This window comes from Dipodomys merriami, unplaced genomic scaffold (genome assembly GCF_024711535.1).
Source record: "Dipodomys merriami isolate MVZ:Mamm:240054 unplaced genomic scaffold, mDipMer1.0.p SCAF_3, whole genome shotgun sequence".
Classification (NCBI taxonomy): Eukaryota; Metazoa; Chordata; class Mammalia; order Rodentia; family Heteromyidae; genus Dipodomys; species Dipodomys merriami.
Window position 1 is genome coordinate 38,056,798 of NW_027204492.1, and position 12,756 is coordinate 38,069,553.

At 41.0% G+C, this 12,756-nt stretch overlaps 1 protein-coding gene across 1 annotated transcript in view; it reads right to left on the reverse strand.

Annotated features, from left to right (window-relative positions):
- Positions 1-12,756, reverse strand: part of LOC138840137 (NACHT, LRR and PYD domains-containing protein 12-like) — a 55,081-nt gene that overhangs the window by 6,239 nt on the left and 36,086 nt on the right. Inside the window, exons 6-12 of the mRNA XM_070039944.1 lie at positions 9,795-9,965; positions 9,504-9,674; positions 6,616-6,795; positions 5,755-5,925; positions 5,475-5,645; positions 4,462-4,632; positions 4,171-4,341 (exon numbers count right to left, since the gene is read on the reverse strand). Of these exons, the coding sequence (XP_069896045.1) occupies positions 4,171-4,341; positions 4,462-4,632; positions 5,475-5,645; positions 5,755-5,925; positions 6,616-6,795; positions 9,504-9,674; positions 9,795-9,965 (1,206 nt within the window). The remainder of the gene's footprint in view (positions 1-4,170; positions 4,342-4,461; positions 4,633-5,474; positions 5,646-5,754; positions 5,926-6,615; positions 6,796-9,503; positions 9,675-9,794; positions 9,966-12,756) is intronic.

Below are 12,756 nucleotides of genomic sequence, written 5' to 3' on the forward strand. Positions count from 1 at the left end.
CCAGAGCTGAGGACCGAACTCAAGGCCTCACGCTCACCAGGCAGGCTCTCTTCCGCTGAGCTAAACCCCCAGCCCCTATGTGGCAATTTAATGCTATAAAAGTGTAATAAAATCTTTTTTACTTTTTTTGAGGAACATAGCAAAAGGTATCTTCTCCCTTCATATAAATGAGTATATGAATTATATTGGGGGAGTTGGGCCAATTTTCTTGGTAAGCTCAGACATCTGAGAGTTAAGATATCAGTTACTTTCAACCTCTTATTTCTAAATTTAGAATTAGGAACACATAGCAGGATAAGCTAATGAGTTTTATCCCAGGCCCAGTCAGTACATGGAAAAAGTACCAGGTCTTCTAAAATAAAATGACCTTGTAGATGTGGGTTGCCAGTCAGTGGCTCATGCCTGTAACCCTAGCTACCCAGAAGACTGAGATCTGAGGATAGAGGTTCAAGACCAGCCCAGTCAGAAAAGTCTGAGACTCTAATTAACAAGCAAAAAAGCCAAGCAAGGGCATAAGGCCCTAAATTCAAGTTCTAATACTGGCCGGCAGGCAGGCGCACGCACCCACACCCACACACCCACACAGAGAGAACTACCTTAAAAAGGAAGGTTCCGCTGTCTTCACTGGCTCAAGCTAGGGCCTTTGTGAGCATAGCCTTTGCCAGCATATTGCTGACCACTAGAATTCTGCACCCAGCCTCCTAAACAAAAAGGGCACTTTACCTAACAATCACTGCACTTATTTATTTATTTATTTATTTTTGGGTCCTGTCATGGGCCTGAACTTTGGGCCTGGGCACTGTCCCTCAGCTCTTCAGCTCAAGGCTAGTGCTCTACCACTTGAGCCACAGTGCCACTTCTGGCTTTTTTCTTTTTGCTTATGTGGTGCTGGAAAATTGAACCCAGGGCAAGTGCTCTACCACTGAGCCACCTTCCCAGCCCAATCACTGCACTTTTTGTGTAGACTAACCTATCTGTAATCTTGGAGTGCAAATAGAATGTCACTACAGGGCACAGGGATCTTGTTTAAGTCAAGGTATGAATGTCCAGTCAACAAGCTTTGGTTGTACTGTGTAAGGAAAGTCCTTAAGATCAAGCACATATAGAAGCAAGAAGTAGCAGAAACAGTTGATCAACATCCCAGCTAGCTTTGGAAGAAAAAACTGGCCCCATCTTTGGGGTCAGTTGTGGAAAAGAAAGTGAGATTAAGGAGGAAACTCTACTACTAGAACATGTAAGAACTGGAGAAATGACTGACTTTTCACTAGGATTTCATCCAACAGGTATTATTCACTGGTACACATGGCATATGAGATCCTGATTACCTCCTAGTCTCATTTATTAACATTTGTTGATACTCTGCTTTGCTCTTGATTGTCTGTAATACTAAACTTCCTGAAGATTCCTTACCCTGTATGTTCTCAAATAAAATAAAATTTAAAAAAAAAAAAGATTCCTTACCCTTATTCTCATTCAATATCATAAACCATGTTTGTCTGTCTGGGTACCTTTGCTCATATCACCACTTACGCTTGGCTTATCTTTGTCCATTCTTCCATCTATCTTCTCTGATTGAACTGACTGAGGTCGTGTCTCCTCTAAGAAGCTTCCCTGAGACCCTTGAGCGAGGCTGGTTTTATTGTGTCATGGTTTCTTAAGTGCCCTAGGACTGGTCATTTCACTGCCTTATTCAGTAAATTTGCCTCTCTCTACTATTACCCCTGAAGCATAGAACGTGTCTCAAATTTTATTGTTTCTATAGCACTTGACACATATGACATGGTCAGGAAGTACTTGTGGAATAACTGAGGGTGAATTTTGTCACTTTAAGAACACCATCTAGGGGCTGGGAAGATGGCTCGGTGGTAGAGTGCTTGCTTCATATCCATGAAGCCCTGGGTTTGATTCCTTAGCACCACATAAACAGAAACGGCCAGAAATGGCGCTGTGGCTCATGTGATAAGAGTGCTAGCCTTGAGCTGAAGAGCTGAGGGACAGCACTGAGGCCTTGAGTTCAGGCCCCACAACTAATAACAAAAAAAAATCTCTTCCTGTCCTTTGTCCTGACTATCATAGACACCCAGCCTTCATTGAACTACCATTTCCACAAGAGGACTCCTTCTAGGAGGTTCTCCTGGATTGACTCCTCTCCATCTCACATTAAATAATCTTCATTTTCCTTATATCTTACTTGAATAAATATACATTTCTGTTGATTTCAGTTTTGTCTTATATACATCCTAACAGCAAAATGTATTTGAGATCCTCAAATTGTGATTATTCTGTAAGCCCTTTATTTTTAATTCCATGTTCTTTTGGTACACTGCTACCAATTTATCTGATAGATAAATTATAGGGATGTGAATGCTGGTCTGAAAACACAACGGAAGCATGCTGGGTTAAAAGACAAAGCACCAAAGAAAAGGAAAATAGAGCCACAATTTATAAGGACAAAAGAAATAATGAGCCAGAGACTGTTGGCTCATGTCTGTAATCCTAGCCACTCAGGAGGCTGAGATCTGATGATTGTGATCTGAAGCCAGCCCAGGCAGAAAGTCCATGAGACTCAAATTAACCAGCAATTTAAAAAATGTGTTAGTAGGGGTGTGGCTCAAATGGTAAAGGGCCAGCCTTGAGTGAAAAAGCTAAGCCACAGTTCCCAGGCCTACCGTGAATTCAAGCCCCAGTGCTGGCACACAAAATAGTAATAATGGTCTGCCATCCCATTTCCCAACAGATATTCTCCTTGCTGTTATTTAGAACTTTCACTACACACACAAACTGTGAGGAATTACCAATGTTAAATGATTCTGAGTTTATTTCAAATCTCTTGACAATAAAGCTGTATCTACATCTTTATACGAAAGATGCACTGGAGGTCTAACCTAGACCTTTTCATGTTATACATAATTCTGCCTTCTTGGGCAGCAATCACCACTCTTAAGCTTCTGAAACTAACAAACTTCGCTTTGCTAGCCAAACCAAGCTTCTGTTTGAGCCAGACTTGGAATCAGGCCTTTATACTGTTTTCATTTACGCTTCAATCTATCAGATTGGTTTTGGAAGGTGAAATTTTTGCACATGGCCTTTACTTTCCATTATGTGTTTCAGTTCTGAATGCCAGAAACAAATGGCCCTTTAGCCACTGGTTAGCTGCCAACAGAGTAAAGTTGTATTGTAATTGAGAATACTCTGCGTGTCATGCCAGCTTGCTGAGCTGGCAGCTGGGCATTTATCAAAGAGAGGGATAAGATCTCCACCTTCTGAAACTTTACCATTATGGCTTTATCACCTTGAGATGTGAATACTCTTGAAATGCACATACTAGGGCTGGGAAGGTGGCTCAGTGGTAGAGCACTTGCCTTGCATGCTCGAGGCCCTGGGTTCAATTCCTCAACACCACATAAGAAAAAAGCCAGAAGTGGTGCTGTGGCTCAAGCGGTAGAGTGCTAGCCTTGAGCTGAAGAAGTAAGGGACAGCACCCAGGCCCAGAGTTCAGGCCCCATAACCAGACCCCCCCAAAAAAAAGAAATGCACATACTAACTGTAACCCCTCTGTATATCACCTTTATAGGTAACAATAGAAATATTTTTAAACCACCAAAAGATAATAAAATTGTGGTTTAAAAAGAAAAAAAACATGCATACATGAAACCCTCTGGCAGGTATTAGTAGAAATGGAAAGACCTAATTTTATGGAGTATTTCTGATGTACTAAAGGGTTGTACTAACTAGATACAATTGCTGTCTCAGTTCAATCCCCATGTTTGCCTCAACCAGTCAAGTGTCAGCACTGACTGCAGCACTAGCTCCATTTTAAAGACAAGTATACTGGCGTTCAGAGAGATGAAGTATGCATGGTCACCTAGCTAGTAGATGTTATAGACTTGTGAGCCAGGCCAAACATATCTAGATTTTATGTTCTTTCTTCCTTTACTCTGCTGCTACTCCAACAATGAGGTAGAGGTTACCTGTTTCCTGCTTTTCCCCATGCCCAACAGGTTTCCCCATGTTCAACTGGTCTACTGATAATAGCACTTACTTTACTATTATGCTAAGCTTGTCGGCCCCCAACTTTTCTTCTCTTTCAATGCAATGGGCTATGACCAATTACAATGCACCTGTTTTAAGCCCCTCTCCTTTCCTACTTCCCCCACCACAGTAACTTACTAGAATGTCTTAAGATTAGATCTTGAATGAATCAATGAATCACACATCATTTGTATTCCAAAATCTGTGAAGTTATTTCCACTTAAGTCTAGCAATACCAATGTCGCATTTCTGTTGAGGACAGAGGCCAGAGCTCCAGAGCACTCATCTGTTAGATGACATTCTGCTATCCTGGAAGGAATAAAAGATTAAAAAGTGAAATCAGCTTCATTCCAAGTTCCCCTCGGCCCTCAATTTTATGTACATACTGGAATAAAAAAGACACTACACAAAGAGTTTCCATGCATTTACCACAAGGTCTGTAGTTTGCAGGAAGGGTGTTCTAATCCTTCACACAGAACCTTTATGCCCTCATCCCCTAAGGCATTGTCGCTGAGGTCAAGGTCTGTCAGGTGTTCATTGGTATACAATGCATTGCACAAATCCTGGCAACATGCTGCAGTTAGGTGACAGGTCCACAACCTGTGGTTAAGTAAGGTAGAGAAGGCAGACATCATTTCATCTGGTTCATTTTAGAAATTGTTTGCCCATTAGAAAATCAGAGTATCAGTCAGACACTGGTGGCTCATGCCTGTAATCCTAACTACTCAGGAGGCTGAGACCTGAAGAAGATCATGGTTCAAAGCCAGCCTGGGCAGAAAGACCTTGAGATGCTTATCTCCAATTAACCACCAGAAAACTGAAAGTGGAGCTATGGTTCAAAGTGGTAGAATACTAGCCTTAAGCAAAAAAGCTCAGGAACAGCGCCCAGGCCCTGAGCTCAGACTCCATGATTGACAAAAAAAGAAAAGAGAAGAGAAGAAAAGAGAATATGAGAAGAGGGGAGGGGAGGAGAGGGGAAGGGAGGGGAGGGGAAGAAAGGAGAGGAGAGGAGGAGGAAGAGGAGGAGGAAGAGGAGGAGGAAGAAGAGGAAGAGGAGGAGGAGGAGGAGGAGGAGGAAGAAGAGGAGGAGGAGGAGGAGGAGGAGGAGGAGGAGGAGGAGGAGGAGGAGGAGGAGGAGGAGGAGGAGGAGGAGGAGGAGGAGGAGGAGGAGGAGGAGGAGGAGGAGGAGGTGGTGGTGGTGGAGGTGGTGGTGGTGGTGGAGGTGGTAGAAGTCAGAGTGTCATGGGAAAAAAATCCTTGGGCCCTGGCTATCGAAACAGAGATTGTGGAGAAAGGATTACTATACCCTCTATAAATTATTTGGCTCTTCATTTGTCGTTTCCTTGGAGACTGAATTACCAGGCCAAGAAATACTCATTTAGTTTTAGGAGTTGCTTAAACATTAGGATATTCTGCCAGTGCCTACTGTCCATGATACTCACGCCAGATCCTTTAACTGACAGTCAGGACGTTTTAATCCTTCACACAGCAATTTCAGTCCCAAATCTCCAATTTTGTTATTAATTAGAAGCAGTTTTGTCAGGCTCTTGTTGAAACAAAGGACTTGGGCGAGGGTCTCACAACAAGCTGCAGAAAGGGAACATTCAGAAAGCCTGGAAGGACAAAAATCATCAAGGTGGCTATTAACCACAGCAGCAGCAACTCCCACTGACCCCCAAATGCCAATGTCTGTGAGAAGGACAAGGATCAGCAGAGACTTACACAAGATTTTCAATTATGCTGTTTGTATGCAGCACACCTTCACAGAGATGCTGTACTCCTGTATCCCCCAGGACATTGGCAAACACAAATAATTCTTTTAAAGTCAGACTCCTTCTCAAGAAGGAAGAAAGGTCCACACAGCTAGCATCTGTGAGGCAACATTTGCTCAAGCTACCCAGGAAAAAAGAGAAGAAAAATCAGCTTCTGCCATCACTTTGGCTTCCTGGTATTCTTCTATCCTGTCTCCTCGTTTGAGTTCCAGCTCCTCTCCCACATCCTTCACACAACTTCCTTGTGAGGTCACCAGCCTATAGTGACCTCTCTTTTCCTTGGGCTCATCTGATGCCTTTAAATGATTCCACGGTATTGAGTTCAAATCTGCACATCCTTAAGGGCAGCTCTGTGATATGAAGAACTTCTTGTACCTTTTATATCCGCAGCTAGCTCCACATCTATTATGGATGCATAGCAGGTATTTTTCATATAGTTACTATTTAATAATGTCATCCCAATAAATGCTAAGCTGTAGTATACTGGAAATACAAGAAGATACAATAGTGATTTTTGTAGTCCTGTGATGATTACACAACTTAGCTGTATGGTGCTGGACAGGTCACTTCTTTCCCCATCCTGTTTCTTCACATGGACAGGGGTGATAAGAAAATCCATCTTGGGCTGGAAGTATGGCTCATGTGATAGAGAACATGCCTAGCCATTATGAGGTACAGAATATAAGCCCCTGTAATTGAACCTTACCTTTTTCGTAAGTAATGAGTAAAATAAGATGACCTCTGGCAAGCAACAAGAACATAGCAGACACTGAACAACTTAGATAGTATCAAATACTTCTAAGAAACTTACTCTAGTTTTTCCACTTTACAGTTGTAATTTCTGAGACCTGCACAAAGATATTTCACCCCTTTGTCCCCCAGGGGATTTTCACTCAGGTCCAACTCAGTGATGTATTGGTTGTAAATAAAAACAGAAGCAAGATACTGGCAAACGATCTCTGAGCTTTCTGGCAGAAGGCTACCACACAACCTACAGAAAAAATGCAGAGAAAAATTGGCCACTTAAGTAAATTGCTCATTTCCACAATGATACCTAAGTAGAGAAAATCAGGATCCACAGATACATGACCCTAGTCTTGAGCATGTCCCAGCTCCTTACTCACCACAGCAAGGACTTGAAAAATGCTTCCAAAACAATGTGTCCTACAGTGGGAACTCAAAAAAAAATATTGACTGCCTGAAAAAGGGTCAGGAGGGAATACTGATCATTTAATATCATTTTAAATTCTTATACTAATATAGTATTCTATAAGATAGCACTCTATCTCAATCTTCTTTTAAATCACAAGAAAAAAATTCTATAATCATCCTTAGTAAATTTTATAGTCAGATATTTTTCCCCTCTTATCTAAATGTTTACTACTAATTATACTTTGCCATCCATAAAAGAGACCCTGACCATTATCACCCATATAGAATCCCTTTTCTTGGTATGAAGAGTGATGATATTTTCACTGACTACTCTATCTTCTCATTCAATGTTTCTATATATTAAATGGTGAAATTCCTTCAGCCATTTCTCCTCAACTGCAAAAAATTCTAGATATACCACAACCTTTGAATCCTTCATTTCTTAACATGTTCTAAACTCAAGTTGTATTCATAATCTACCTTATTTTTTGTGGTACTAGGATCTGTACTGAAGGCCTCACACTTGCTAAGCAGGTGCTCTTACCACTGAGCCACACCTCCAGTACGGCAATTTTTTAGACAGGGTTACTTCCTTGCTTAGGTGTATACCTGGGCACAATCCACCTATTAGGTGCATACCATCAATTCCAACTTTTCCTTCACAATGGGTTTGGACTTTTTTTCTGGTTGGCCTTAAACCATGATCCTAACAATATCAGTTTCCCAGGGAGCCAGAATCACAGGAATGAGCTACTGGCATTTTGCAATTTTTTTTGTCACTTGTGGAACTTGAACGCAGAGCCTAGTCACTGTCCCTGAGCTCTTTTGCTCAAGGCTAGCCCTCCAGAGCTCCACTTCCAGTTTTCTGGTGGTTAATTGGAGTCTCACAGCCTTTCCTGTATAGGCTGGCTTTGAGCCGTGATCCTCAGATCTCAGCCTCCTAAGTAGCTATGATTACAGGTATGAACCACCAGTGTCTGGCTATAATTTAACAACTTTAAATAGAATATTTTGAATAAATGAGTTTTCATCTTTAGGAAGCTTTAGTGCTGAAGAGCCTGCTTTACAAAAAAAAAAAAAAAAAAAAAAGGGAAAAAACACAACACTGAATGCTAGTTATAATCCCAGTTATTCAGGAGACAGATCTGTCTGAGGATCACCATTTGAAGCTAGCCCCTTGCAGGGAAATCCATGAGGCTCTTATCTCAAATTAGCCACCAGAAAACTGGAAGTGGCTCGGTGGCTCAAAGTGGTACAGCACTAGCCTTGAGGAAAAGAGCTCAGCGATAGTGCCCACAACCACCACCACCACCACCACCACCAAAGAAGCAGAAAGTAGAGGTACAGGCCAAATTATATAGTGCTAGACTTGCCTGAAAAAGCTAAGAGACAGTACCCAGGTCCTGGTTCAATCCCTAGTATCGGAGCTGGTGTGTGCATACACATGCATGCACATACATGGGTATTGCTATTTCTTTTTTTTTTTTTCAAACAAAGATTGTGAGGATTACTTTTATATGTCGACTGAGCTAGGGTACAGTTCCTAGATATTTGGTTAAGCATTATTCTATCTGTTACTGTGAGGTTATGTTTCAAACTGAAGTTAGCATTTAATCAGTAGACTTTGAATAAACTAATATGGGCCTTGTCTAATCAATTGGAAGCCTTAACAGAAAAACCTGACTTCCTCCTCAGAAGACATTTCTTCAGCAGCCAGCTTCTGAACTTGAACTGCAACATGGGCTCTTTCCTGAGTCTCTAGCCTACCCTGCAGGTTTTTGACCTGCCTGCCTCCATAATCACATAAGCCAATCTTTTGAAATTAATATATTTGGGGCTGGGAATACAGCTTAGTGGTAGAGTGATTGCCTAGCATGCATGAAGCCCTGGACTTGATTCCTCAGTACCACATAAGCAGAAAAGCCAGAAATGGCACTGTGGCTCTAGTGGTAGAGCACTAGCCTTGAGCAAAAGAAGCTCAGGGACAGTGCTCAGGACCAGCAAAAAAAAAAAAAAAAAAAATATATATATATATATATATATATATATATATATATATATATATATATATATTAATACTGTTCTCTTACCACTACTCTACTGATTCTTTATCTGGACAACCCTAAGATATACATAACAAATTACTAAAAACATCATGGACTTTGAAGTCAGATACACTGGGGTTTTGAATTGTCTTTAACAGGTTTCTTCAGCCTAATGAGGTTGTGCTTCCTCTGCTAAAATTAAAATAATAATTTGGATCCATTAGAGTTCTTCTGCACATTAAAAGAAATTATACAAAGCATTCACCATAGTGTTTAGTACATAGAAATAGCTAAAAAATGTAAGCTATTAATATTCGTATAATAAAAACATAATAAACTTATAATAAAAATTCTCATCCTAAGCTTGTTTACCTAGAGACAATTTTAGGGACTGTCACTTTTATCCTTCCTCTCTAAGACTCCTTGAATTGTATTTTGGTAACAAGTTATCAGTATTAAATTGTATATTTTTTAAAATTACTGAATAATGAAAAATAGTTACTTGAGCTTCTGTACTTTGCAGTTTGGATGTTTTAAGCCATCACAGAGCAACTTCAAAGCTGAGGCTTCCAGTTTTGTCTCATTAAATTCTAGCTCAGTGAGGCACTGATTGGTAGTAAGAACAGCAGCTAGTGCTCCACAAGAATCAGAAGAAATAAGGCACCGGTACAACCTGCAGAGAACAGAAGAATAATCCAATTACCATATTCATGCTCTACACCCACAAAAACAGAAACTATCCCAAAAAAACATGATATGAGCACAAACAACAAACTATCCAGTTAACAGTTACCTCAAAGTCTGCAGCATACAGTGTGGGTGTTTTAATCCATGACAAAAATGCTTCATTCCTGAATCTTCCAGAGTATTCTTTACAAATTCCAACTCTGTCAGACATTGGCTGGTTTCAAAAACTGAGGAGAGGTCTCTACCACAAGAAGCTGTGAGGTGGCAGAAAATCAATCTGCATGAAGAAAAGAATTCAGGAAAGAAAATACGGTTCTCTTGAAAGGTACTTGTATAAAAGGAATAAATTCTTTGAACTCATTTAACAATTAGCTTATTGGGTAGTTACCACTGTGATTCAAGTTTAAAACAGAGTCGCTTAAGAGTCGCTTAAACTATGCCCTCAAGTAATACCCACTACAAGAAAAGATTAGCAAACTAAGAACTTACAATCGAGTGTGAAAAGTATTACAGAGAAAGCCAGGTGCCTAATCCTAGCTACTTGGGAGGTTGAGATTAGAAGAATCACAGTTCGGGTCTAGCTTGAGCATACACTTAAGACCCCTTCTCAATCAACAGCTGAGCACAGTGATACAACACACTAGCTATGCATGAGGTTGCAGTTGGGAAACTGCAGTGCCAGACAAGCCTGGGTAGGAAAGTCTGATAAATTTCATCCAGATGGCAGAAGCTATGAATGGTGGTACACACTGGGCATTCCAGTTACCATGGGGAGCAAAAAATTAACAGGCTCACAAGACACTGGTGGCACCTATCAACCTACCTACAAAGGAGGCTGAGATCTGAAGACAGGCTCAAAATCAACAAAGACAATAAAGCTGAAGACAAATCTGTCACAAGTCAGCTGGAACTAGAGTCATAGCCCAAGTAGCTGAGTGCCAGCCATGAGCAAAACAAGTCAAGTGAGAGTGTGAGGCTTTGAATTCAAGTACAGTTCTTGGAAGTGGCGCTGTAGCTGAAGTGGTAGAGCATTAGCCTTGAGCTGAAGAGCTGAGGGACAGCGCCCAGGCTCAGAGTTCAGGCCCCACGACCAGACCCCCACCCCCAAAAATAAAATAACCAGTGGAAGAAAGGGCTGGAAATGTAGCTCATTAGTAGAGTACTTGCCTAGCAATCATGAATCCCTGAGTTCAAATGCCAGCACTAATAAAAAAAAATGGTATGGTGAAAAGGTATGTAAAGTGGCATAATTCAACCCTAATTCAAAATGGGGTTTGGAAGATCAAGAAATACATTTGAAAGGAAGAAATGCTTGAGTGCCTATGTAAGAGAAAGAGAAATTGAAGGGCTGGGAAGGTGGCTCAGTGGTAGAGTGCTTGCCTTGCATGCCTGAGGCCCTGGGTTCGATTCCTCAGCACCACATAAGCAAAAAGAAAAAAGCCGGAAGTGGCTCTGTGGTTCAAGTGGTAGAGCGCTAGCCTTGAGCTGAAGAACTGAGGGATAGCACGCAGGCCCAGAGTTCAGGCCCCACAACAGGACCAAAAAAAAAAAAAAAAAAACAGAAAGAGAAATTGAATAGGCTTTAGGTGGATAAAGAGATAGTTATGGAGAGAATAGGAAAGACAGGGAAACTCACACATGGGTCAGCTTACACAAAGGCCAGTAGGCGAAGTAAAAGAAAAACTGAAAATTACTGGGGTTTGCATAAGTTCAACCCTCAGTACAGAGGGAACTAGGGGACACACACATGTCAATGGTTCTCTAAGGTTGGATTATAATATATGTGCCTTGTAGGAACTGAAGAATGATTTTAAATGATCAGATGGTATTGGCCTAAAGTTGTTTGTTTGTTTTTTTAAGTCCTGGTTTGAACTGAGGACTTTGCACTTTAAAGCAAGCTCTACTACTTGGACCACAGTCACAGATATTTTCTGCTTTGGTTTTTGGTTTTTGTTTTAGTAAGTCTCTCTCTCATCTTTGCCAATGTCATCCTCAGACAGTAATCCTCCTAACCATGCCTCTGAAACAGCTGGAATTACAGGCATATGTACCACCAAGTCCCAGCTCATTGCTTGAGATGGGATCCTCACTAACTTGTTGCATGGGTTGACCTAAAATTTAGATCCTCTCAAATCTCTGCCTATAGACTAGTGTGAGCCACCATGGGTCACTTTGTTTTTGTTTTTTAGTTTTGCAAACAATACATACTTATTCTGAACATTTTTACAAGGAATATATATATATATATATATATATATATATATATATACTTTTTCAAAAATCCTAAATTCGTACTGCCCCCTATCACTATTAAAACAGGGGTATGTAAATGTTGAATGTAGTATATATCTTCCCCTTTATGGTTCTGCAGATTATAGAAACATATGGAAACAGATATACACATACTTCCTTACATATTTTAAAAAAAGGGATCATAGGAAACATCTCAACTTTACATGCATTGTCATGCATTTAGGCCTCATTGTACATTCACAAGTTAAAACTGAGACTTGGCATGGCATAAAGTCAAATAAGTGGCAAAATAGGACTCAACCTGTGATCTACCTAGTTTAATCTACAGATATTAAAGTGTGGGTAAGAGACATGATCAGGCTGGGAGATGCTGGCTCACATCTGTAATCCTTGCTCCTCAGAAGGCTGAGATCTCATGATCACAGTTTGAAGCCTGTACAGGGAGAGAAGACCCTTTGAGACTCTTTTGTCCAATTAGTCACCAACAAAATCCAGAAATGGAGATTTGGCTCAAGTTGTAGAATGCTATCCTTAGGAGAAAAAGCTCAGGGACAGCTCCCAAGCCTGGAGTTCAAGCCCTAAGAATGCCATCAAAAGCGAAAAAAGGTAGGTCATGCCTGTGATCCTAGCTACTCAGGAGGCTGAGATCTGAGGATCGCGGTTCAAAGCCAGCCCGGGCAGGAAAGTCTGTGAGACTCTTATCTCCAATAAACCACTAGAAAACTGGAAGTAGCGCTGTGGCTCAAGTGGTAGAGAGCTCGTCTTGAGTTGAAGAGCTGAGGGACAGGGCCCAAGCCAAGTTCAGGCCCCACGAC